We start from the raw sequence: 26,768 nt of genomic DNA, 5'->3' as shown, positions 1-26,768 counted from the left end.
TTCTGGCGGATTACTCTTACTTGTGATTTGACATCCATGACAAGTTTTAACAAATTTCTTGGCGTCTTTATCACAACCTGGCCACCATACCTTGGTTCTGAGGTTTTGCTTGGTACCAACAATGCCGAGGTGTCCTTCATGCGCTAAGGATACGATCTTCGGTCTCAATCTTTGCGGAATCACCAATCTGCAACCTCTCAATACACACTGTCCGATGCAACAAAGTTCGTCTCTAATAGGAATAAAAGCCTTGTGAGTACACTTGTCCCATTGTCCACTCTGTATGTATTCTCTTACTTCCATGAGTTCTGGATCACGTTCGGATTCTCTCTCGACTTCCTTCGTAGTCACAGCTTTCGGTGTCGTCTGAATAGCTACGAAGCGTACAAAGCTCTCTGTTTCTGTTCCCAATTCTGACTTGGATTGTGGACCTCCATCCTTCACCAATCTGGACAGCGGATCTGCAATGTTTGCTTTCCCTGCAATGTGGATTACTTTATATTTGTAGGGTTGTAGTCTGAGTACCCATCTCTCTATTCTGGCACATGGTTTGGATCTAGGTGCATAGATCACCTCTAATGGCTTATGATCTGTGATGAGTTCAAATTCAATGCCGTATAAATATGCATAGAACCTCTCACAGGCCCATACAAGTCCGAGTGCTTCTTTCTCTGTCTGAGAGTATCTTCTTTCCACATCTGATAATGATCTGCTGGCATAGGCAATGATTCTTGGTCCTCCATCATGCATCTGGACCAACACAGCTCCTAAACCAACTGGGCTGGCATCCGCTATGACTTTGGTTGATGCCGCCGGATCGTAATATCCAAGAGTTTTTGCATCTGTCAGGCTTTGCTTCAGCGCTGTGAACGCTTTCTTCTGCTCAGATCCAAAATGAAATGGTACACCTTTCCTAGTTAGTTTCCTGGTTAGTTTCCTTAGTGGTTCTGCCACTGTAGCGAAATTAGGAATGAACTTTGCACATAAATTGACCAATCCTAGGAAACTCCTCACCTCTGTTGCGTTCTGAGGTGCACGTGCCTCTGCAATAGCTTTCACCTTGGCCTCTGCAGGGTTTAGTCCTTCCCGTGTAAGTCTGTGTCCCATGAAGTCCATTTCTGACACACCGAACTGGTACTTGTTTCCATTCACGGTAAGGTCTGCCTCCTGTAGTCTAGATAGTACACGCCTCAACCGTTTGTCATGCTCTTCCTTCGTTGGTGCATGGACTATGATGTCGTCAGAAATGTTGGCAACTTCAGGAATGCCTTGAATCACTCGATGGATTTCATACTGGTAGATCTCCGAAGCTGCATTAATTCCAAATGATAGTCTCTTGTAACGATACAATCCACAGTGAGTCACAAATGTAGTTACATCTCGGGAACCTGGATCCAGCTCTAATTGATGATAGCCCCATTTCAAATCAATTTTTGAGAATACCTTGGTGGTAGTTAGTTCTTGAAGTATTTCCTCCACTGTTGGTATAGGGTGTCGTTCTCTAATTATAGCTTCATTGGCCATTCTCATGTCAACACATAGTCTTATGTCACCCTTTGGTTTGGGCACAATTACTACGGGACTGACCCATTGTGTCGAATGTTCCACCGGTTCAATAATGTCTTGTTCGATCAATTCTTTAATTTTGGCTTCGACTTTCCCACGAAGTTCAAACGGAGTTCGGCGCATTGGTTGTGCCTTGGGTTTGACTGTTTCATCCACCGCTAGCTTCAATTGTCGACCTTTCAGCTTTCCTACTCCTTGGAAGACTGCGGGGAATTCTTGCTTCATATCCTCATATGACTGAATTGAATTGACACAAGCTCCAATATGAAGTATTGCCAGGTCTTGCGCTGTGCTTCTACTCAGCAATGGTTCTCCCCTCTCTTCTATGACCATAAACTCTGCTTCGGTGTACTTATCTCCAACTTCAACAGTTGCAGACCAATGGTCTGCAATGGCTTGGTTGCTGTGTATGGATACAGTTTCTTGGAACACTTCTTTGAGGTACAGATGATCTTTTTCCTTTTCAACTTCTCCCATAAATGTCGATCAATCACATTACTGTCACTGCCTGAGTCTACAATGACCTGCACTGTCACTCCACCAATGATCACTGGGACCTTCTCATGATGTACTTCATTCAACGTAAGTTGGTAACAACTCTGTTCCTCCTGGGTATCATCATCGTCACCGTCTATCTGGCGAATGGTATCTTTCTTTCCAGGATACTTTCCTTTCCCCCAGGCTTTGCCTTTGGAAGTTGTACTCTTCCTCTTCTGGTCTGCATTGGACTTGCTTTTGCACTTCTTTGCAAAGTGGTCCTTACCTCCATACTTTCTGCAAACTTTGCCTTTGGCCGGGCAATATGGGTCTTTTCCAAAGTGACCTCGGTTTCCACATCGATAACACTCCACGTCCTGTGTCAACGTATATCTTGGTTGGTTATGGCGATGAGAGAGCCTCTTAATTTGCTGGCTTGAGTTGTCTTTCAGGGTTATGGTATGAAATTGCCCTTCAACAGCCTCTAATGCAGCAGCAATGGTTAAAGCATCGGTGAGTTCCAACTCACTCCCTCTTTCCAGTAGACGTCTTCTGAGTTTATCTGATCTGCAGTGCTGTACGACTTGATCCAATAATTGGTTGTCCAAATCAGCTGGCATGTAATTGCATCCAACAGCTAGCTGGCGTAGTCTCGTCACGTACTGAGCAATTGTCTGGCCATCTTCTTGTCTCGTTCTCCGAAACAAATGGCGTTGAAATGTAGCATTCGGTGTCACTACATAGTGTGCATTTAATGCATCATCCTTTCTTCCAGTATTCAAAAGTGTCTTAAATGTTTCCCGAACTGAGGGTCCTGCAGTGAAAAGAAGTAACGCCCTTCTCTGCGCTTTTTGTTCAACTGTACCGGTATCTAGAAATAGGCCACGACTGTCAGCGTAGGATTCAAATTCTTCCAGCCATGCTTTCCACTTCACACTTACAGTGCTTGCATCACCCGTCGGGTCAAAATGAGCAATTCCACTATGTGTTAGAAAGTCACCGTCTGCACCAGCCATGAGGAAATATTCCAGCCCCAAAAGTACTGAGTCAAGAGAAAATTCTTATCACCTTGAAGTTGTCTGCAATCCTCTGTAATCTTGTTTAGTCTTTAATTTTCTTCAAGCTTCTTTCATCCTCGTCGCCAATGTCACATTTGTGGCCCGAAATGTGAAGTTAATAAAACATTAAACACAAGTTTATCAGGTAAACTTCTCTGTGGCTTTTATTCTCCCGTTTCCTTTGTTCTCCTGCTTGTGTTCTTATCTCTCTCTCATACCACGTGACTTCCGGTACATCTCATACATATTCATTATCGTGACAACTCCACCTACCTGCCTTCTCCCCATATCCCCTAATTCCTCTATCATGTAAAAATTTATCTAACCAAATTTTAAATATGTTTAATGAGGCAGCCTCAACCACTTCCCTGGTTAGAGAATTTCAAACATTCACTACCCTCTGGGAAAAACTATTTTTCCTCATCTCTGTCCTAAATCTACTCCTCCGAATCTTGAGACTGTGACCTCTCATTTTAGTTTCCCCGGCCAGCTCAAAAAACATTCTTACATCTATCCTATCCATACCCTTCATAATCCTATATGTTTCTATAAGATCTCCTCTCATTCTTCTGAACTTGATTGAATACAATCCTAGATGATTTAATCTTTCATCATAAGTCAACCACTTCATCCCAGGGATCAACCTAGTAAACCTCCTCTGGACCGTCTCCAAAGCCAGTATATCCTTCCTCAAATATGGAGACCAGAACTGGACACAGTACTCCAGGTGGGGTCTCACCAGTACCTTATACAGTTGCAACATTACCTCCCTACTCCTGAATTCAATTCCTCTAGCGATGAAGACCAACATTCCATTTGCCTTCTTAATAACCTGCTGCACCTGCAACCTAACTTTTAGCGATTCATGCACAAGCACTCCCAAGTCCCTCTGCACAACAGCATGCTGTAGTTTTTCACCCTTTAAATAATATTCAGCTCTTTTATTTTTCTTGCCAAAGTGGATAACCTCACACTTACTAACATTGTACTCCATCTGCCAGACATTTGCCCACTTATCCATCTTAACTATATCCCTCTGCAGACTTTCCACATCCTCATTACAATTTGCTCTTCCACTCAATTTGGTGTCATCCGCAAATTTGGCTACACCACATTTTGTCCCCTCCTCCAAGTCATCAATGTAAATGATTAACAGTTGTGGGCCTAACACTGACCCCTGCGGCACCCCACTTACCACTCTCTGCCAACCTGAAAAACTCCCATTTATCCCGACTCTCTGCCTCCTGTCAGACAACCAATTTTCAATCCAGGCCAATATACTTCCCCGGACTCCACTTTCCTGTAACTTACTGATAAGTCTCTTGTGCGGCACCTTATCAAACGCTTTCTGGAAATCCAAATATACAACATCAACCTGTTCCCCTCTATCCACCGCACCCATTATATCCTCAAAGAATCCTAACAAGTTTGTCAAACAAGATCTTCCCTTTCTAAAACCATGCTGGGTCTGCCTGATTGAACCCTTACGTTCCAAAAGTTTCACTATTTCATCTTTAATGACGGCTTCAAGCATTTTTCCAACTACAGACGTCAAGCTAATTGGCCAATAATTTCCAGTCTTCTGCCTACATCCCTTCTTAAAAAGTGGCGTGACATTTGCTGTCTTCCAGTCTGCCGGGACTTGCCCAGAATCCAAGGAATTTTGGTATATGACCACCAATGCATCAACTATAACTTCTGCCATTTCTTTCAGAACCCTTGGATGCATATCATCAGGACCAGGTGATTTGTCTGGCTTTAGTCCCATTAATTTCTCCATCACTACTTCCTTTGTAACAACTATTTTATCAAGGCCCTCCCCAACATTCGCATCCTTAACTCCACACTTGGGCATGCTGGACGTGTCTTCCACCGTGAAGACTGACACAAAATATTTGTTTAATGCCTCGGCCATTTCCTCATTTTTTGCTACCAGTTTTCGTTTCTCATCCTCCATGGGTCCTATGTTAACTCTGGCCACCCTCTTCTGTTTTATATATTTATAAAATTTTTTGCTTTCTGTTTTTATATTTTGTGCCAATTTACTTTCATAATTCTTTTTCCCATTTCTTATTACCTGCTTTGTAACCCCTTGTTGTCTCTTAAAGTTATCCCAATCTTCCAGTTTCCCACTGCTCTTTGCAGCTTTGTACACCTGCGCCTTCAATTTTATACTCTCCTTTATTTCCTTTGTTAACCACGATTGATTTTTCCCTCCCTTGCTGCCCTTTTTCCTAACTGGAATATATTTTTGTTGAGCATTACAAAATATTTCTTTGAAAATCTTCCACTGTTCCTCAACTGTTTCATCAATTAGCCTGTGCTCCAAGTCCACTCTGCCAAATTCCTCCCTCATCCTATGGTAGTCACCCCTGTTTAAGCATAATATATTAGTTTTAGATCTATTTCCCCTTCCATCTGAATGAGAAATTCAATCATACTATGATTGCTATTTCCCAGATGGTCTCTGACTATTACATCATTTACTCTACCTATCTCATTGCACAACACGAGATCCAGGAGAGCATTTTCTCTTGTGGGTTCCTTAACATGCTGCTCAAGAAAGCTATTGCAGATGCATTCTATGAAGTCCTCTTTCAGACTCCCATGACCAACTTGATTTTCCCAATCTATGTGGAAGTTAAAGTCCCCCATGACTACTGCCGTATCATTATTACATGCCTCACTTATCTCTCTATTTATTTCCTGTGCCACTAAACTATTGCTATTTGGTGGGCGATAGATAACACCCACCGATAATTTTTTCCCTTTGTTATTCTTTATCTCTACCCAAATGGACTCAACATTATGCTCTTTAGATCTTATATCATTCCTCACTACTGCCTGGAGCTCATCTTTGATTAAGAGTGCAACTCCATCTCCCTTACCATCCTATCTATCTCTTTGCACCACCTGATACCCTTGAAAGTTTAGTTCCCATTTAGGGTCACCTTGTAGCCATGTTTCCGTGATGGCTACCAAGTCATAGGCATGGGTACCGATTTGCGCCTCAAGTTCACTAACCTTATTTCTAATACTGCGGGCATTCAGATGAAGTGCCCTTATGCTCTTTGTCCTTTTAATATCTAGTGACTTCTGTAACCTTTTCTTTTTGATTTTTCTGCCCACTATTTTTCTTTGTAATTTTCTTAACATTATCATTGACCCGAAAACTCACTGCACCATCTGATTTTTTACTTTTCCTCCCAACATTACTTTTCCTATTTTACTTTTCCTGGCCATTACTTTATCTTCCCTACCCTTTTCCCTATCACTCTGGTTCCCATACCCCTGCCAAATTAGTTTAAAGAAACACCTATTATTTAATATACAATAATACTACCATAGACAATCATTAATTGTTATTAAAGATTACTAATGAAGAGGAATGGATAAGGTAGAAGAGGTAACGGAAAATTATCCATAAAATACATATATGGTTTCCAAATACTATAAAAATTTTCAACTCGATTCCTTAAACTATACGTAATTTTTTCCAAAGGTATACAATTTTGCATCTCATTATACGATCTACTTAGTAACATTTCCTTAACATCTTTCCATGATATCGCTCTACATTTCTTTGCAGTTGCTATTGCAATACTTAAAAAAAATTTCTTGGCATTTGTCCAATTTAAATTTTATATCCTTTTCATAAATATCTCCAAGTAAAAATATTCTTGGATCCTTTGGTATCTTTATCTTCATAATTTGCCCTAATAATAAACTCAGTTCATTCCAAAACCTTTCCACTTTTTCACAAGACCACACTGAATGCAAAAAAGTCTCTATTTCTTTCGCACATCTAAAACACTTATTTGAATAATTAGGATTAAACCATTTAACTTATGTTGAATACAATACAATTGATGAAGAAAATTATATTGAACCATTTGATATCTATCATTTACTATATTCGTAACACTTTCATTAATTTTTTTTTTATTTTGAAAATGTAAGAAGCATTAGATGCAGTATGTTACGGGAATTTGATAAATTACTACATTAAATGTAGCTACATAATATTAGAGCTCACTCAATTGCACACAATACAATGGGACAGCTTTCCCTCTGCCATAACCTTGTTGGTAATCTGTACTCAGTTCGACACTGTACCTTGCAGCATGGTCTAATGTGCAATCTACACACTCACCAAGCACATGGCAACTTCAAATAAAAGAAGTTTAACTATTACTGTCTAATGAGCTTCTGAAATTGAATATTTATGGAAGCTTTGTTTTTGTCAATTAGTATCATCCAGGTCAAAAAAATTTTTTAAATGTTGATGAAAATGATTTAAAACTATTTTAGTAAAAGGAATTAAATGAAAGACACATTAAAGCAATCACTCTAAGTCTCAATATTCATAAATTTACCATTTGTGCACTCATGAGTTTAGGGTTGAAAATACCAAAGGATGACTGGTGCGGAGGAACATAAACCAGTTGGATGATTGGTGCCAAGGAACATAGACCAGTTAAATGACTGGTGCCAAGGCATATAGGCCAGTTGGATGACTTATGCCAGAATTGGAACATGAACTAGCTGTACAGCCAGATTTGAAGCCAAGTGCAAGCACGGGAACACCAAGGTCAGGAATATTATTAAGTTTACATGCAAATGAACCTACACAGGCGATTATTTTTACAGAAGGGTTGACCCCTGTATCTCATTGCCACCAGCATTAGTGATATGTGTGTTTTGGTTATCTACGGGAAATTTGTGCCCTGATCCTTCGAGAATACATTAAGAAGTGCAAAATATCTAAACCAATTAATTAGATAAAATGAATTGCTTTACTCAATTTTCTTCTAGCAGTAGATTTCACATCTGAAAATTCATAGTAAATCTGTTGTATCATCTTTTCAGGCAACACATATCAAATCATGAAAAAAAAAAAATTGGGCAATAGGACAGTCCCCAGAATATTTTTCCCTATCTTCAGCTGAATCTTACCTGCGAAGCACTGTGGCAGCTACTGCTCCAGAACAGGCGACCAAATTGGTACGTGTAGCTTTACCTCCATAAGCTCCACCCAAACGCTTTGTTGTGACATTAATACTGTGAACACAAAAATATACCTAAACGATTAACCAAAATAATTGTTGGATTTAATGTGGGAATAAATGTTTAGTATCCATGAGAACAGAGTCATACACGTCAAAACTTCAAATGCACAATAAAAACATAAATATTACAAATAAAACAGTTCATCAGCACCTTAAAATAAGTCAATTTAATTCTGCAGAGGTAGAATTTTCACCGTTTTTCACCTTTTACTTTCCATGGTTCAACTGAATTGCTTCTGCTTCCTTGAGTAAACCTCACTATCTTAAAATTCAGCCTTCCGAATTTTGATGCAAGTCATGCGATGTCAAGATTATAGCTGGTCAGACTGGAAACAACACAGGTTAGGATATCCCGGCTCCAATGTCATAATCCTGTGGTTTTAGAATTCATTTTGCCTCCAGTAAATTTGTCATTACACACCTATAGCAAGAGGCATTTTCCCAACAATATGCAAATTTGCTTAGCTATAACCTCCTCAACAAAAACAGGACAAATCCAGTCTTGCAAACTGCTGCTCTATCTGACTACTCCCAATCATTCTTCTTTGGCTTGCCTACTCTTCAGTAACCTTGATACAGAAGCTCATTCTGGGCTTCAACAGAATCATTAGGCTCCAATATTGATAGAGGGTACTGTTGTGTATGTACTCACACAATTAAGACTCGGAAACGTGATGTCTTCTCATCCTTTACTTCTATTAGACTAACATAGCTATTGACACACAGGGTCAGTGTAACTTCTTAACTAGGGTCCTAGAGGATCAGCACCTAATTTGTTGATGTTAGTATTTCCTTTAGTTGATCGACTGTGTTTTTGGTTTCTGTGTTCCAATACCATGTTTGACCTTTCTTGAGAAATTGGTTCAGCGGGATGCATAGTGGAGACGTATAAGAGATATGTTTTCAGTTGTGATTAACAAGTCCTAGGAAAGACTGTAATTCCGATTTGTTGGTTGGGTATGGGGCCTTGTGAACAGCTTCTGTTCCTGCTGGATTCATATGCACCCCCTCGTTGTCGATTGTAAACCCAAGGTATGTTACTGAGTGGCACATGAAGACCCATTTGTCCTTTCGCATCGTATATTAGCCTGTTGTAGTCTGGTTAAAACCTTTTCAAGGTTTTGTAAGTGTTCACTGTCGTTTCAGCCCGTGATGATGATATCATCTAGGTTACACCCAACTGAGAGTCCATGTAGTCATTTGTCCATTGTTGCTTGAAAAATCGCAGGTGCTACTGAAATTCTGTAAGGCATGTGTGTACAGGTGAATAGTCCCAGATGGGTATTTATTGTCACATATTCCCTTGATTTTTTATCCAATTCTATCTGTTGATTTGCTTGACAAATCTAGTTTTGTGAATTTTCTCCCCTCATTTAGTGCTTGGAATAATTCTTCTGCCTTGAGCATTGGGTGTTCGAGTATTTTGAGTGATGGATTGATGGTCACTTTGTAATCACCACAAATGCGAATCTCTCCATTTGCTTTTCAAACGGATACGATGGGCGCTGTCCAATCACTGTATTTTATTGCTTCTAATATGCCTTCATGTTTTAGTCTGTTTAAATCAGCCTCAGTTTTTCCTTTCATAGCAAATGCGACTGCTCTGGCTTTGAAGAATTTTGGTTCTGCATTATCTTTTAATTGTAGTTTGGCTTGAACACCTTTGATTTTCCCCAATTCTTGTTGGAAAACCACTGCGTGGTTGTTGAGGATTTGGTCGAGTTCTGGCTGGAAGGTGTCCGTGTGGTTTACATTTAGTATTGAACCAATTTCCAGCCAGTCTAGGGGAATGTGTTGAAGCCATTTTCTTCCAAAGAGAGCTGGTCCCTGGGTATCTATGATGTAGAGAAAGAGAGTGTTTTTGGTTGTTGTTGTTCGTATTGTACTTGGACCGAACATTTTCTAAACATTTTGATTCTGTGGCCTGTGTGACAGAGTACATAGATTTGTTTTTGGGAGATAAATTGGGAAAGGTTTGTTAGAGCAGGTCACATATTACACATACGTGCACTTAGAATTAGAAGAGGGTTAAGTTAGGTTAGTTAAGTTAAAGTGTGATATTGTTTTCATGTTTAAAGATAATTAAAAGCAACTTTTGTTTAAGTAACCATTTGTCTTGGCGAATAGCTATTGCTGCTGGGGTTATGGGTCCTCTGGGCTCGTAATACCTGTAACAGATCTTAAGAGTTATTTCAGTTGTTTTTTTACCTGGAGACATGGTAGGAAGCATTCCTTTATCTGTAATGGCATTAGGGACCCCTCTGCCCCTGTGTCTAACTCCATCTTCAGGGGTGTCCGTATATTTTTAGCTGTATAAAGATTGCTGTGTTTCCTCCATTTATTCCTTGGATGTGTAATATCTCAGGAGCTGAAATTTCAGGAGCTTGAAGGTCAGCCATTGGGCTGTTATCATCACTGTTGCTAGGTTGCCTCTCACTCTCTCTCTCTACAAGAGACTATTTGTCTCTTTAGCTGCCTATTTATTTGCAGGCCATCTTTGCTTTAGAAGTGGACATTTAGCTTTGATATGTCCTTCTGTTTTGCAATGGTTGCATTTAGAATTTTTGAAGAAACAGTTTTCTGGTCGATGGTTGTATTTCCGACAGCGGAAGCATTGTTGGCGGGAAGACTTCCCGACCAGTAGGTCTGGATGATCCACATCCAAGTTTTTATCTGCCATTTCAGAGCTGCAGGCAGTTCTCTATGCAATCTGTAACGTAACATTTTGATCCATTCCTAATAATTTTTGCCTTGCTTGTTGGTTTGCCAGCCCCATCACTAATCTGTCTCACAGTGCCTGATTTAGAAACTGCTAGAAATGACAGTGCTCCACCAGTTTGCACAATGATGCCAGGTGTTCACTTACTGTTTCTTCTGGTCCTTGTTTCCTTACATAGAATCATTGCTTTTCTGCCATAACTCATGGTTTGGGGCTTAAATGGTTCCTTACGGCTGAGCGTAATTCGTTGATATCTTCGCCCCTGGATCTTCTGGGGCCAGTAAGGTCCTAAGGAGGTCGAATGTTTTGCTGCCCTTTATACTGAGAAAGAGGGCACATTTGCGGTTTACTGAACCTTCCACAATATTGTGGGGTATGCAGTAGTGGTTAAACCATTCTACGTAATTATCCCAACTTTCTTCTACTTTGTTGAATTCCCCAAACTATCCCTCCGCCATCTTGGTATGCTTTCACCTTGATCTTTTGGCGGGAATTTGTTGGGGTTGTTAGGTAGTCATTTTCTACCTTTCTTCTGTTGTTTTCCTTCTCACAGTTGGAGCATTTCGTTCCTCATTGCCACTTTTGTGTATGCATTCACACAATTAAGACTCACGAGACGTGATGCTTTTTCATCCTTTACTTCTATTAGACTAACATGACCACTGACACACAGGGTTATATATATATGGAAGGGTGACATCTGTGAGTTTAACAGTAAATGTGAGTTTATTTGCTGAGAAAATAAACTTACTTCTTGACTTGGGTTCCAATGGCATCAGCAACAACCTGTTGAACCAAACTCAACCACTGGCTTGATGCCTGGATGTCCAAACCATCTTCAGTGGGCACACAGCGACAAATCTATCCAAAATAAATAGGAGCTTTTAAAAGGAAAGTATCTCTCATAGATTAACACAATCTTAATTTAAAGAATGCTAAATCAATAATCTCTGGAAATTTCCCTTAATTTTCCACAATGAATATAGTGAAAATCAAGTCAGTTTGCAGCTTCCTCTATTTAATTCTAAAAAAATATATATTTAAATTATCAATGTTGTGGATATTACCATACAATTGAAATAAAAAGCAGAAAATACTGTTAACACTCATCAGCTTGGATAGCAATTGTGAAAAAAGGAAAGGTTAACACCTCAGGGTGGGTACCACGTTTGAACTGGAAAAGAGAGAAAACAAGTTTGTTTAACGTTACTGAGAAGATGGAGAAGTAACAATGGGAATACCTCCAATAGGGCGGGCCAGAAAACTGTTGATGAAGCCCCTGGAAATACATAATAGTGAGGGTGCAGTAAACTGGAATTCACTGTCTGTGTGTTGTTCCGATGCCTGGCTCCTCCCTTGGCTCCACCCTCACCAACCCCAATATAAAACCTTGGTTTTCCCGCCTTACCTCAGATTCACCTGAAGACAATTGTATCTACCGGCCATCACTGTTAGCTATTAAAAGCGTGTTTGTACTCCTCACTTGTCTCTGAGTGCAATCAGTTGCACTACAGAGGGATATGGCAGAAAGATAAAACACAAACTGTGACAGTACAGATTCTATCACCAATGCGTCTATGTACATATGTACAGATGGTCGTGTAGGATGACTGTGATTGGCTGAGAGTGTAGCCCCACCTATTGGCAGGACTTAAAGGATTGCTCCTAGCCAGACCAGGTCATTCTGGACTGGTCGACCTACTTGTGATATGCTCCAGTCTTTTAGTTAATAAAAGCCTTGGTTTGGATCAACAAGCCTTTGGTTCTTTCGACGAGCATTACAATTTTATTAACTAAAATAAATTTTAAAGGGAGGGAGCATATGCTACGGCTGGAAGGCCTCGACATCGACCCACAGTCAGCCTCGAATGACTTTAAGCATTGGGTGAGATGCTTCGAAACATACTTACATCTCTCTGATGCTGCCGTGAAAGAGGACAGCCGTCGACTACTAATATTGATGACTATGGTGTCCCCGAGAGTCTACCAGAGTGTCCAGGACGCGACCACTTACGCCGCAGCCATGAAGGTGCTGGAAGGGCTCTACGAGCGACCAGTGAGCAGGGTCTATGCTCAGTACAAACTTTCTACAAGGAGGCAACAGCCCAGTGAGTCCTGTAAAGCTTATATTCATGCACTAAGGGCAATGCTCAGACAGAACTGCTGCGGAGACCACAGACGATCTGGTTCGGGATGCCTATGTGGCCTGGGTTCGATCGAATGAGGTGAGGCAGCGCCTGCTAGAGCACAGGGGAGAAAACCTAGAGGACATGATCCGGATCGCGGAGACGATGGAGACTGCGGTCTTAAGTATGGACATGTACTTTCGGGGCTGGACCCCACACTCTGATGTGAGTAGGATGCCCTCCCTCTACCCTACTACTGCCGCTACGCTGCCCGATGCAAACCCAAAGTGTTATTTCTGCGAGAAGAACAAGCACAGCAGGTCCCAGTGCCCGGCGAGAAAAGCCAGGTGCCAGAAGTGCCTTAAAAACGGCCACTTTGCTGCAGTCTGTCGCTCCAAAATGGCTGCCGTCAAATGCAGTGCCTCGTGTGAAGCCAAATCGCCACTCTCCATTTCAAACACTTCCTCAGAACTCTCATCTAATAAGAGCGAGGACTCCACCGCGCGGCAGCGCCTGAGGTCACGGGACAGACGCCGAGCGCGGAAGGTACAACCCACCCTCTCTGCAATGACATTCACCCCAACGTCTGACTAGGCCCCAGCCCTGACCTCAATGCCCGCTGCTGCCGCTGAGCAGGAACCCGCTGCCACCGCCGCCGCTGCCAACCAGGGACCCGCTGCCGCCGATCAAGGACCTGCCACTGCCGACCAGGGACCCGCTGCCTACCGGGGACACACCGACGCTGCTGACCGGGAACACGGCAATGCTGCTGACCAGGTACCCACCGACATTGCCAACCGGGGACCCGACACTGCCGTCTGGGGACCCGCCATTGCTGACCGCTTCCCCACTAACCGCCCCACCGCCGACGACAAGCAGCGACCCCCAGCACATACCTTTGGCTGCAGGCAGCAATACCACCTCCCTGACATTGTTTTTTCTGGCCCCACTGTTTGCGTGACGCATCACGCAGGTCTCCACTATTTACATTACAAGTCTCTGCCTCAATAACCTTTGACCAGGATTTCCCCCAACCCCTCACAAAAGCAATGGAACTGATTAAAGTGCCTGGACACAATGCCACTTGTTTATTTGACTCGGGGTCAACTGACAGTTTTATCTGCCTGGACCTGGCCCACCGTTGCGGACTAGCTATTCTCCCCACTACACAGAGAATTTCATTGGCGACCAGATCACTCTCGACTGGGGTAAAGGGGTACTGCGTGACGACCCTGAAAGTCCAGGGCATCACGTTCACAGACTTCAAACTATTAGTCCTTCCCCAATTATGCGCCTCTGCCCTGCTGGGACTGGATTTTCAGTGCCAGTTTCAAACCATTTCCCTGCACTTTGGGGGGCCTCACGCTCCACTCTCTGTCTGTAACCACTCCACCCCGGGAACCTCTTGCCAGCAGCAGCCTGAGCCACCCGCCCCCACGGCCTCATCTGTAGTCTCTCCACCCTCTGAGTTGCTCTGCCAGCACTTTTCACAAATCTCATCCCTGGCTGGAAGCCTGTGGCCACCAAAATCCGGCAATATAGTTCTGAACACAGGAAATTTATCACAAGCGAGGTGCGCAGACTGCTGGATGAGGGCATTACTGAACTTAGCTCGAGTCCATGGAGGGCCCAGGTAGTGGTTGTTAAAAACGGGGAGAAGCCGCGGATGGTGGTTGACTATAGCCAGACTATCAACCGCTTCATGCTCCTGGATGTGTATCCCCTTCCACAGATCACGGATGTGGTGAATCAGATCACCCAATACCGTGTATTTTCCACCATTGACTTATGTTCGGCCTATCATCAGCTCCCGATCCGCCGAGAAGACCGACCTTTCACGGCCTTCGAAGCGAATGGGCGGCTGTATCAATTCCTCAGGTACCCTTTGAGGTCACAAATGGCGCCGCGATCTTCCAGTGGGAAATGGACCGGATGGTGGACCAGAACGGGCTGACTGTTACTTTCCCGTATCTGGACAATGTCACCATCTGCCGCCATGACACGGAGGATTACGATGCCAACTTTGAGAAAATTTTTCAGACTGCAACTTGGCTGAACTTGACCTACAATTTTGACAAGTGTGTCTTCTGGACCACTCGGCTCGCAATTCTAGGTTGTGTGGAGAATGGGGTGGTCATGCTGGACCCTGACCGCATGCGTCCCCTCATGGACGCCCCCCTCCCACACCCAGAAGGTCCAGTCCTTTTACGACACCATGTCTGGTACTCTAAGAACGACCCCTTGGTTGACCGAGTGACTCTGCTCCATGCGAACCCGCATTATGCCTACGTTGAGTACCCGGACGGGTGGGAGGTCACAGTCTCGGTAAGGGACCTAGCCCAAGCTGGATCAGGTGCAGCAGTGCCTTTAACCTAACCTCCCCCTATTCCTTCTCCCCAGATCATGTGCTTGAACAGAGGGACCAGCACCACCCCACCAGCTCAGGCCAGATTTCGACAATGCCGTTGTGGAACTGAGCGAAGCAGTGGCTGCACCCGGCGACACGACTCCGGTGACCCCAATCCCGGAGCCACGGCGGTCACGCTGGATGGTCAGGCCCCTTGACTGGTACAGCCCCTAACCTCCATCCACCCTGGGGTCGGTTATCAAAGAAAGGGTGATTGTGATAGTACAGATTCTATCATCAATGTGTATATGTACATACGTAGAGATGGTAGTGTAGGATGACTGTGATTGGCTGAGAGTGTAGCCACACCTACTGGCAGGTCTTAAAGGATTGCTCCTAGCCAAACCAGGTCATTCTGGACTGGTCGACCTACTTGTGATATGCTCCAGTCTTTTAGTTAATAAAAGCCTTGGTTTGGAACCAAGTCTTTGGTTCTTTCGACGTGCATTACACAAACCAAGGTCAGTCTGGTGGATCAATTGATTTAAACGAAAGGAGTAAAACATGAAAGTCGTCAAACACTCTGATTGAAGTAAAAACACAAAGCTGGTGAAACTCAGCAGGCAAGGGTGGCTCTGTTATTGTCTGGCGCACTGATTTCTATCTGGCTGAAGCCAAATGACAACTCTCAGATACCTCTTACTTACTCCTCCAGCAGGACCCCACCAAAACTCATCAAACCATTGTAATACACACCATCCCTGAACTCATCACTTCCAGTTACCTCCTTGGCACAGCCTCCAACCTTATTGTTTCCCATCCATGTACCACCCATTTTTATCTCATACCTAAGATCCACAAACCAAACTATCCTGGCAGACCCATTGTGTCCACGTGCTCCTGCCCCACCTAATTAGTCTCTGCTTACCTTGACTCTGTTTTGTCCCCCCTGGACTGGTCCCTCCCCTCCTACATCTGGGTCACTTCACATGCCCTCCATCATTTCAACAACTTCCAGTTCCCTGAACTTGATCACCTCATATCCAATCCCTATACACCTCCATTCTCCATACTTCTGGAAAATAGAACCAACCAGTCCCCCTCCACCACCCTCATCCGGCTGGAAGAACTTGTCTTCACCTCAATTATTTCTCTTTTGTCTCATCCCACTTTCTCCAGGTTAAAGGGGTAGCCATGGGTACCCGCATGGGCCCCAGCTATGCCTGCCTTTTGTTGGCTATGTGGAGCAATCGATACAACATGCTCACATAGGTGCTGCCTCATGAGCCCATGATGAGCTCAGTGACTTCATCCACTTTGCTGCCAACTTCCATCCCCGACCTCAAATTCACTTGGTCCACCTCTCGCAACACTCTTCCTTTCCTCGATCTCTCTGTCTCCATCTCAGGAGACAAACTCTCAGCAGACATCATCTATAAACCCACCAACTCCCACAGCTACATCTCTTCCCACCCTGTCCCCTGACTCTGTCATATCTGTACCCCGGATGAAGATTTCCATGCCAGATCATCAGACATTACCTCCTTCTTCAAACAACGTGGCTTTCCCTCTACTGCCTTCAACTTGGAAACCTCTGCACCCCCCCCCCCCCACACACAAGAAGGACGGGATTCCTCTTGTCCTCACCTACCACCCCACCACCCTCCACATCTAACACATCCTCTTCCGCAATTTCCACCACCTACTATATGATCCCACCACTATACACATATTCCCTTCTCCTCCCCTCATCGCCTTCTGCAGGGACCGCTCCCTTCGTGACTCCTGTCATGATAATGAATATGTATGAGATGTACCGGAAGTCACGTGGTATGAGAGAGAGATAAGAACACAAGCAGGAGAACAAAGGAAATGGGAAAATAAAGCCACTGAGAAGTTTACCTGATAAAACTTGTGTTTAATGTTTTATTAACTTCACATTTCGGGCCACAAATGTGACAACTCCCTTGTCTACTCCTCCCTATCCACAATCATCCTCTTGGTACCTACCCCTGTGACTGCAGGAGATGCTCCACTTACGCCCACACCTCCTTCCTCAACACCATTCTGGGCCTCAAACAGTCCTTCCAAGTGAAGCAACTTTTCACTTGTGAATCTGCAGGGATCATCTACTACATTCCGGTGCTCCTGCCATGGTCTCCTCTATATTGGAGAGACTGGACACAGACTAGATCTCTTTGTTGAGCACCTTGGCTCTGTCCACCGCAATAGCGTTGATCTCACAGTGGCCACACATTTCAATTCTCTATCCCATTCCCCTTCTGACATGTCCATGGTCCTCATGCACTGCCAGACTGAGACAACTCATAAATTGGAGGAAGAACACCTCATCTTCTGACTGGGCACCCTCCAACCAGATGGCATTAATATCGACTTTTCTGGCTTTTGTTAACCACCCGCACCCCCCCACCCCCCGAACCTCCTTACTGCTTCCCCCATCATCTCTCCATTCCCTGTCTCCTTTTACATAGACATGATAAATTCTATCTAGCCCCTATCACATCCAATCAACACCTTTTGTTGGTCTGGATTCCTCCCCCATTATTTGAATTGTGAAATTTTCTGATATATCCTGCTTCTGCCTTTTCTGATTTTTCCTTGAAGAAGGGCTCAGGACCGAAACGTCGGCAATATATCTTTGTCTCCTATAGAATAGACCAGTTCCTCCAGCATTTCGGTGTTTTTACTTCAAACACAGCAACTGTGATCTATCGTTTTTCTGGAAACTCAGCAGGTCAAATGGTGTATTTGATGTAGCAAAGATAAAGATACATAACCAATGTTTCAGGCTTGAGCCCATCATCGATGTACAATGAAAATGTAGAACAAGATGGGGGGGGGGTGATGAGGCATGAAGAAATGCACAGTCCCACAGGCAGGAGGTAATAAGGAAGGGAGGGCACACCAGCAAACAAAGGGAGGAGGGATCCTCTATGAATGAAGTGGGAAGAGGGTAGAGAGCTGGAGAAAAGATGGGGAAGAGAGGGAGAATGGGGTGTAGGCTAACAGAAACCAGAGATGTCAATATTAATGCCAGTTGGAGAGTGCCCAGAGAGAAAATTAGGTGTTGCTCCTCCAATTTACAGATGGTCTGGGTTTGACAGTATAAACCCATTTAAACTCTTTTTGCTTGTGTCTTTTTCTATACAACTTTGTATGTTACCTCTCAACCAGATACCTTCACCAATAAGTTATCACCACAGCAGCCCTGCCTTCAATCTACTAGAGATATTTGTCAAATAAAGTCAACACTCTGAGGTTGACTTCAAATACGGTCAGTCTTTATTCCACCATTACTGTTTTTTTTCCCCTCGTGGTCTTGTGCAACATGCCAGCCATTACAATCAATAACCAATCTAGTCAATAACCAAATTATATTATTTATCACTACGACAATACTCCCTTTGATTTAGCCATCCCTCTATCCAAACTTAAGACTTGCTTGTTTACAGTGTTATGTAGATAAATATTGGGAGAATTTGGTAAAATTAGAGTAGGTTACATACATACACATATTTTAAAGCAGATCTTATTTGAAATACTGAAGAATTCATATTCAATGAATTTTACAGAAACTATGGAGAATGCTATGCACATTCCACAAGTAGGTGCTAATTGAAATGATCTTATCAAATGAATCGACTGGAGACAGGTCATCTGTATGAACATTTTTACAAGGCTTCTGACCTTTCTGCAAGGTGCTCACTCAAAGGTCAATGAGAAGTTTTGTTTACCTAAGACTAACTCCTATTGTTTGCTAGAGAAGGAGGGGGTTTTGTGACAAGTGAGAGAGTCACATGGGCTTTATAGCAGTTGGAAGATGGGGAGAGAGAGAGAGAGAGAGAGAGAGAGAGAGAGAGAGAGAGAGAGAGACTGAACAGTCACAGATGAAGCAAGCAAGAAAAGCTTGTTTGAACTGAAACAGAAAGCTCCAGAGCGGTGGCGGCTGGAAGTGCTATCATTCTGATGTTTCTCTTTGAATAAGTGGAACAGAAAGGAACTCTGTGCTGGCCTGAAAGAAGGAGGTTATCATCTGGAGAAACCTGATGGGGCAAGTTTCATCAGCAAGACATTGAGGTGACTAATGGCGGTACCTCAGTTGTGGAAATCCTGGAACAACAAATCTCTCTCTGCAAACCTCCAAAGAACCTTCCTGAGTGGTAAACTTTTACCTTTTGAGCACTAAAGCTTGGTGAACTTTATACATGTTAAATTCTGTGCACAGTATAAGAATTGCCTGCAACCAGTGAACTTGGAGGAATGAGAAGTGAGATTGGACTGTGAACTAAAGAACTTTTCTTAAATTTACACACATATTACATACATGTGCGCTTAGAATTAGAAAGGGGATTAAGGTTAGTTGTTAATAGAGGTAAGTTAAAGTTTGATTCTGTTTTCATGTTTAAAGATAATTAAAAACAACTTTTGTTTAAGTAACCATTTGTCGTGGTGAATATCTATTGCTGCTGGGTTTTGGGGTCCTTTAGGCTCGTAACAACAGTCATTCTCAATTTTGATGAAGGGTCTTCAAGCAGAAATATCAACTGTATTTCAAGGAAGTCTGTGATTGTAGTAAAAACACAGCCATGCTGGAGGAACTCAGCAGGTTTTACAGTGTCCATTGGGGATTAAGGAAATAAATTGATAGGGGAGAGGGAAGAGAAATAAACATGCTCATACTTGAGAAATTTACATAGGGTCCAAGTTTTAAATGCTGGAAATGAGAGAGGGACTGCAACACTGGGTTGAGTGTGTCTGTCCCAGGGTGGTTAACTCCATGAGTTCAAGCTGACATTAAAATTACCATTTTAAATTCTCTAAACAAACAATGTCCAATTTGAACAAACGAAATATGAAGATATGTGGTAAATACAGGCAAACATTTGCTCCACCCTGAGCACTTTTCATGGAATATTTTTGATTAGATAGCAACCATGTTGAAATTAATGCTGGTATTTCAAACTCAAGGCTTGTGGGAAGGTTGGCTAAAAATGCAAGGATTTTTTTGACAAAACTTCAATTTTAAATTTATAAACAAAATAGTTCACAGTACACTTCCTAGCATGTAATCAATGAAATAATTATTTATGAAATTCAAGGAAAATTACCAGTGTTTCCATGTAGAAATGATATTGTTCACCTGCTCTAATTTCACCTTCAACCTTACAAGGAGATACTGAAATGGCATTGGCAGGATCTCCAACCAGCAACCCTGGTCCAGGTGATGGGTGGAAAGATTTCTTCTCGATAGCTTCATCCAGAGTCACTATTGGTGGTTTCTGATCTTGGTAGGTAACCTTCACTGCATCCACCATCTGGAGAGCATGCTGCTGTGAATCTTAGTAGGAAACAAAGAAGGATAACTCACAAATTAGTAGGCTTGTACTGAAGTAACTGGCTTACATTTTATATTGGTTAATTTTTTTTAATCTTATTTTCCTTATTATTGAAATATACCTAGCTTCCATTAAAATAATTCACAATGGCATGTTTGCAAATTCATTATTCATTTGCTCCTATTTTTTTTTTTCATGACAGCAAAAGCAAAGCAATACATCCTGTCTAAAATGGACTTCCAGCAGTTGGTAGGAATTAGCAATACTACTGCTTGTTGGAAAAATCCCTGCAACTCTGTGGCCATATTTGTGATATGAGCTTCAAATCTAAGTAGATTTACATAGCAACCTTAAATCAGTGGACTTCATGGCACTTCAGGATGAACATACTGAGGAAAAGCAGGCATTGAATATGGAAGATAACCACAATGTCTTGAGTTTGAGGAGCCTCTATAGAAATGTGACATCTGGTCTATACATACAAGAAAGCTCTAAACTTCAGTGAAAGGATATTCTAACACACAATGTTAATTATTTGAGTACTATCACGTCTCCAGAATGGAGAACCATCGCCTTCCCAAGATCGTGTTATATGGCGAGCTCTCCACTAGCCACCGTGACAGAGGTGCACCAAAGAAAAGGTACAACGACTGCCTAAAGAAATCTCTTGGTGCCTGCCACATTGACCACCGCCAGTGGGCTGATATCGCCTCAAACCGTGCATCTTGGCGCCTCACAGTTTGGCGGGCAGCAACCTCCTTTGAAGAAGACCGCAGAGCCCACCTCACTGACAAAAGATAAAGGAGGAAAAACCCAACACCCAACCCCAACCCACCAATTTACCCCTGCAACCGCTGCAACCGTGTCTGCCTGTCCCGCATCGGACTTGTCAGCCACAAACGAGCCTGCAGTTGACGTGGACATTTACCCCCTCCATAAATCTTCGTCCGCGAAGCCAAGCCAAAGAAGAAAGAAGAATCCAGGGTACAGTGTTCCATGGTTCCAAAAAAAACCAATTTGAATATGAGATTGGTCATGATTCTGAGCAAATGCAAATCCTGGGAAAAATTCAACTGGCCAGATGATCCTGAATGCAGACCCAAACTATTGGTTTGGACTCACTATTCCCAGATCCAGAGGGAGTTGACGCTTGCACTCCGAAGGGGAAACAGGATGTCAATGATACACAATGACAACCCTTTTATTCAAGCATATGCCCATTTCTTCCTATTCCTGATGGAGAGTTTCTGCCTGAAGAGTCAACTATATTTTGCTTTCAAGGACGCTGCCTGACCTGCTGTGCTTCTCCAACATTCTATGTACCTTTCCGGTATCTGCAGTCATTCATTTTTCCCAGACGTGGCTGTTGGGATTGTTGGTGAGGAAGGACAATGTTGTTCCCCAGGGGTTTATGCCCTGTACAGGCCCTTTGGCCCTTGATGTTGTGCTGAACCATACATTCCTTTTAAAAATAGTACTAAATCTTCTCTACCTTGTAACCCTCTATTTTTCTTCCACCATTATGCTTGTCTAAGAGTCTTTTAAATTCCCCTAATGTTTCAGCCTCCATCTCCATCTCTGGCAAGGCATTCCAGGCACTCACAACTCTGTTTAAAAACATCCCCCTGATGTCTCCCCTAAACTTTCCTCCCTTCATGTGGTACATATGCTGCTCATAATCTTGTAGATCTCTGTCACCTCTAATTCTTCTTCGCTCCAGAGAGAAAATCCCCAGCTCTGCTAACCTTGCCTTATAAGACATATTTTCCAATCCAGACAACATCCTGATAAATCGCCACTGCATCCTCGCCATAGCTTCCACAGCCTTCCTATAATGAGGTGACCAGATTTGAACACAATATTCTAAGTTTGCTCTCACCAAAGATTTATGGAGCTGCAACATTATCTCATGACACCTGAACTCAATCCCCTGATGAATGAACCCAGCATACCATAGGCCTTCTTGACTATCCAAGGAGATGATATCTGCTGTAGACCTGTTGCTACACTAGAAAAAATTGGAACAGATCCACGTTACTGCTCGGAGAGGAAATGATATGCTTCAACACCAGCGTCTCAAAGCACTTCATCACTGTGGTTGTGAGTCCTACTAGTGAGTAGTCATTGAGGCAGGTTACCACACTCTTCTTAGGCACAGGTACAATTGAAGCCTGTTTGAAACAGCTGGGTACCACATCCTGCCTGAGTGAATACATTGGGCAGTTGGTCAGCACAGATCTTTAGAACATAGCCAGGTACTTCATCTGGACTCGATGCTTCCCTTGGAATCACTCTCCTGAAGGCTGACAGTAGACAATCATCAGGAGAATGGGGGGTACACAGTGCCTCTTCCTTGTTCTTGTTCATTGTTCAAGTAAATCCCTTAGTGAGTTTAAAGGTGTTGAAGTAATAACAGATTATGTTATATTTTATATAGTATATAGATACTTCAAACAAGATCTCATTTAAAATGCCAGAGCTCTGCTCAAGCAATACAGTCCAGGCTCCGGGTGCCTTTGAAAAAACTTTGAAGGATGTCTATAAGGACTTCACAAGTAGGTGTTAATTGGACATGCTCTGGAGTAATGGATTATTGTTTTGGAAAGCAACAGATGAACAAACATGGAAGATTAGGTCTGGAGCTGTAGTCTGTCTGAGTTCATTTGGCTGTTCTAAGAGGGTCATGTAATTTTTCTTAGAGAGAGAGAGAGAGAGAGAGAGAGAGAGAATTCAGATTCAGTTCTACAGTTCAGCAACAGTAGCTGGGATTGGATCATGACAAGGTGGCAAGATTGTGGAAAAACTCAATTTTGAAGATGGGTTGTGAATTCTTAGTTCATCCTGGTCAAAGCCCTCGTGGTCCATATGGAAGAGAGGACTGGCTGCATAATATTTCACTTGAAATAAGGGGGAAAAAAAAGGAACTCTGTGGTGATCTGAAAGAAAGTGGTTATCATCTGGAAAAATCTGATGGGGTAAGTTTCTTATGCAAGAAACTGAAGTAGCTGATCTGAAGGAATCAGTTGTGCGTGTCCAACAAGCAACAAATCTCTCTGTGAAAACTGACAAAAACCTTCCTGAGCGGTAACCATTTACCTTTCAAGCACCAGAGCCTGGTGAAGATTCATAAATGTCAAATTCTGTGCACAGTATAAGAATTGCCTGCAACCAGTGAACTTGGAGGAGTGAGAAGTGAGATTGGACTGTGAATTAAATATTTTTTCTGAATTTACGCACATACTACATACACGTGTGCTTAGAATTAGAAGGGGGTTAAGTTTTTAAATTTTTAAAAAATTTTTCACACTATGAACCATATCAACCAAAATATGTACAAACGTTTCTCATTAAATTTACACAGTGGTATTTTCTCCCTTTTTTCCCCCTTTCCCTCCCTCCCCTCTACCCACCCCCTTCCAAAACCCATAAATATTCAACATATACAATACAATAAAACCATAAAACAATATCTTCAAACAAAGGAAAATAAACAAGAAAAATGCATCATCTATTTATTACTGAATCTAGTCGTTTTGTCTTCTTATCCTTTTCATTCTCATTTTAGGGGATGGAGGTCGTAGGCAAGCTCTCTCTGATATGTTCCATGTGTGGTTCCTAAATTTGTTCAAACACTGTGACTTTATTTTTTTTAAATTATATGTTATTTTTTCCAATGGAATACATTTATTCATTTCCATGTACCATTGCTGTATACTCATGATCTCTTCCATTTTCCAAGTTGACATTATACATTTTCTTGCTATCGCTAAGGCTATCATAATGAATTTTGTTTTGCACTTTATCCAATTTGAGGCCTAATTCTTTACTTCTTATGTTACTTAAAAGAAATATCTCTTTTTTTTTGGTATGTAATTTTTTGTAATTTTATTTAGTATCTGATTTAGTTCTTTCCAAAACGAATTCACTTTCATACATGCACAAGTTGCATGTAATGTTGTTCCCATTTCCTTCTTACAGCGAAAACATCTATCGGATAATTTTGAATCCCATTTTTTAAATTTTTGAGGAGCAATATATACCCTGTGTAACCAATTATACTGTATCATGGAGTAACCTTGTGTTTATTCTATTCTTCATAGTTCCAGAACATAACTTTTCCCATACTTAATTTTTTATCTTTATGTTTAGATCCTTTTCCCACTTCTGCTTAGGTTTATAGTTTATTTCATTCTCTTTCTCTTGCAGCTTAATGTACATGTTGGTTATAAATCTTTTAATTATCATTGTGTCTGTAATCATATATTCAAAGCTGCTTCCTTCAGGTAATCTCAAGCTGTTTCCCAATTTATCCTTTAAATAAGCTTTCAATTGATGATATGCAAACATTGTACCATGAGTTATTCCATATTTGTACTTCAACTATTCAAATGTTAATAAATTATTTCCCAAAAAACAATTTTCTATTCTTTTGATTCCTTTTCTCTCCCATTCTCTAAAGGAAAGGTGGTCTATTGTAAGAGGGATTAGTGGATTTTGCGTCAATGGTAATTTTGGTATTTAGTAACTCATTTTTTCCCTTTCTAAGTGGATCTTCTTCCATGTATTAAGTAAATGATGCAGTACTAGTGAGTTTTTATATTGCACCAGCTTTTCATCCCACTTATAAAGTATATGTTCTGGTACTTTCTCCCCTATTTTATCTAGTTCTATCTTAGTCCAGTCTGGCTTTTTCCTTGTCTGGTAAAAATCTGATAATTACCTTAATTGTGCAGCTCTATAATAATTTCTAAAATTTGGTAACTGCAAACCAAATTATACCTCTCTGCTAATTTATCTAACGTTACCCTTGGTTTCCTCCCTTTCCACAAGAATTTCCTTATTATTCTCTTTAATTCATATTTAAAAATTCTGTTAAAGGAATTGGTAACATTTAAAATAAGTATGGTATCTGCATAAACTTTTGATCCTCCTTGTTAGGCGCAAATATATTGAGCAAATTCCAAAATTCTGAGTATATCTGACACTTTATCATTGCATACCTCCCTGCTGGATCTATTATTTCCTCCTCTATTTTGATTGGTACAGTTTTTTTTTTAACTTGTATGGCTACATCTCTAGCTTTTGAATTATATGATGCTGCCATTATGTGTCCTACCCAGTCTCTCTTTAGTTTGTTATGTTCCGCTTCAGTTAGATGTGTTTCCTGCACAAATGCTCTATCTATTTTCTCCTTCTTCAATAAATTTAGTAGCCTCTTCCTTTTAATTTGGTTATGTATTCCATTAATGTTTATAGTTATATAGTTCAACATGGCCATCTTATATCTTGCTTACACCTCTTTTCCACCTCTTCACCACCTCCATCCCCCTTTTCCCCATTTCCATTTCTTAGTTTTCTCTTATTACATTTAATGTACAACAACACATTTAAGACATAAAGTACCCCTGCAGTTCCCACATCCACTAATACCTTAACCCCAAAAGATCCTCCCCCTTTCTGAGTTGCCCCATATCCCTTGCTGGGCAACCACAACTCCCCTTTTCATTTGGATCGCGATCTTGTTCGCAGCGTCAACTGATTTTGCAGTGATGGTTATTCCCCTCTACCCAGCCCTCTCCAGAAAACACTTTAAAAAAAAATACATATAACAAAGCTCTCTCTCTCTCTCTCTCTCTCTCTTCTTCCCCCCCTTACTCCCTTCCTTCCCTTCTCTTTTCCCTCTTTAGTTCTTTACATATAGATTGTTTTTACATCTTTATATATACTTTATCGCCGTTCTTCCTTCTTGTTACATCTCTTCATCTCTTCTCCAGTCCTGCAAATGATCTGCGAATTCTTGCACTTTCTCTGGATCCGAGTACAGTCTGTTTTGCTCCCCGGGTATAAAAATATTTTAAGCACGGCTGGATGTCTTAACATGAATTTGTAACCTTTTTTGCATAAAATTGATTTCGCTGTATTAAACTCCTTCCTCCTCTTTAAGAGTTCAAAACCTATGTCTGGGTAAAAAAAATATTTTTTGACCCTTGTATTCCAATGGTTTATTATCTTCTCTAACTTTATTCCTTGCCAGTTCCAGTATATTTTC

At 41.9% G+C, this 26,768-nt stretch overlaps 1 protein-coding gene across 2 annotated transcripts in view; it reads right to left on the bottom strand.

Annotated features, from left to right (window-relative positions):
• The window catches only part of LOC138762909 (xanthine dehydrogenase/oxidase-like), a 223,412-nt gene that overhangs the window by 82,400 nt on the left and 114,244 nt on the right, over window positions 1-26,768 (bottom strand). For both annotated transcript variants that reach the window (XM_069936426.1, XM_069936420.1), the window contains 3 exons: window positions 20,492-20,721; window positions 11,641-11,750; window positions 8,058-8,162 (listed from right to left, as the gene is read on the bottom strand). In XM_069936426.1, coding sequence (XP_069792527.1) covers window positions 8,058-8,162; window positions 11,641-11,750; window positions 20,492-20,721 — 445 coding nt within the window. The remainder of the gene's footprint in view (window positions 1-8,057; window positions 8,163-11,640; window positions 11,751-20,491; window positions 20,722-26,768) is intronic.

The sequence above is a fragment of the Narcine bancroftii genome, chromosome 1 (genome assembly GCF_036971445.1).
Source record: "Narcine bancroftii isolate sNarBan1 chromosome 1, sNarBan1.hap1, whole genome shotgun sequence".
In the NCBI taxonomy this organism is placed as follows: Eukaryota; Metazoa; Chordata; class Chondrichthyes; order Torpediniformes; family Narcinidae; genus Narcine; species Narcine bancroftii.
The sequence above is the reverse complement of the archived record's forward strand: the minus strand, read 5'-3'. Positions and strand labels throughout refer to the sequence as shown.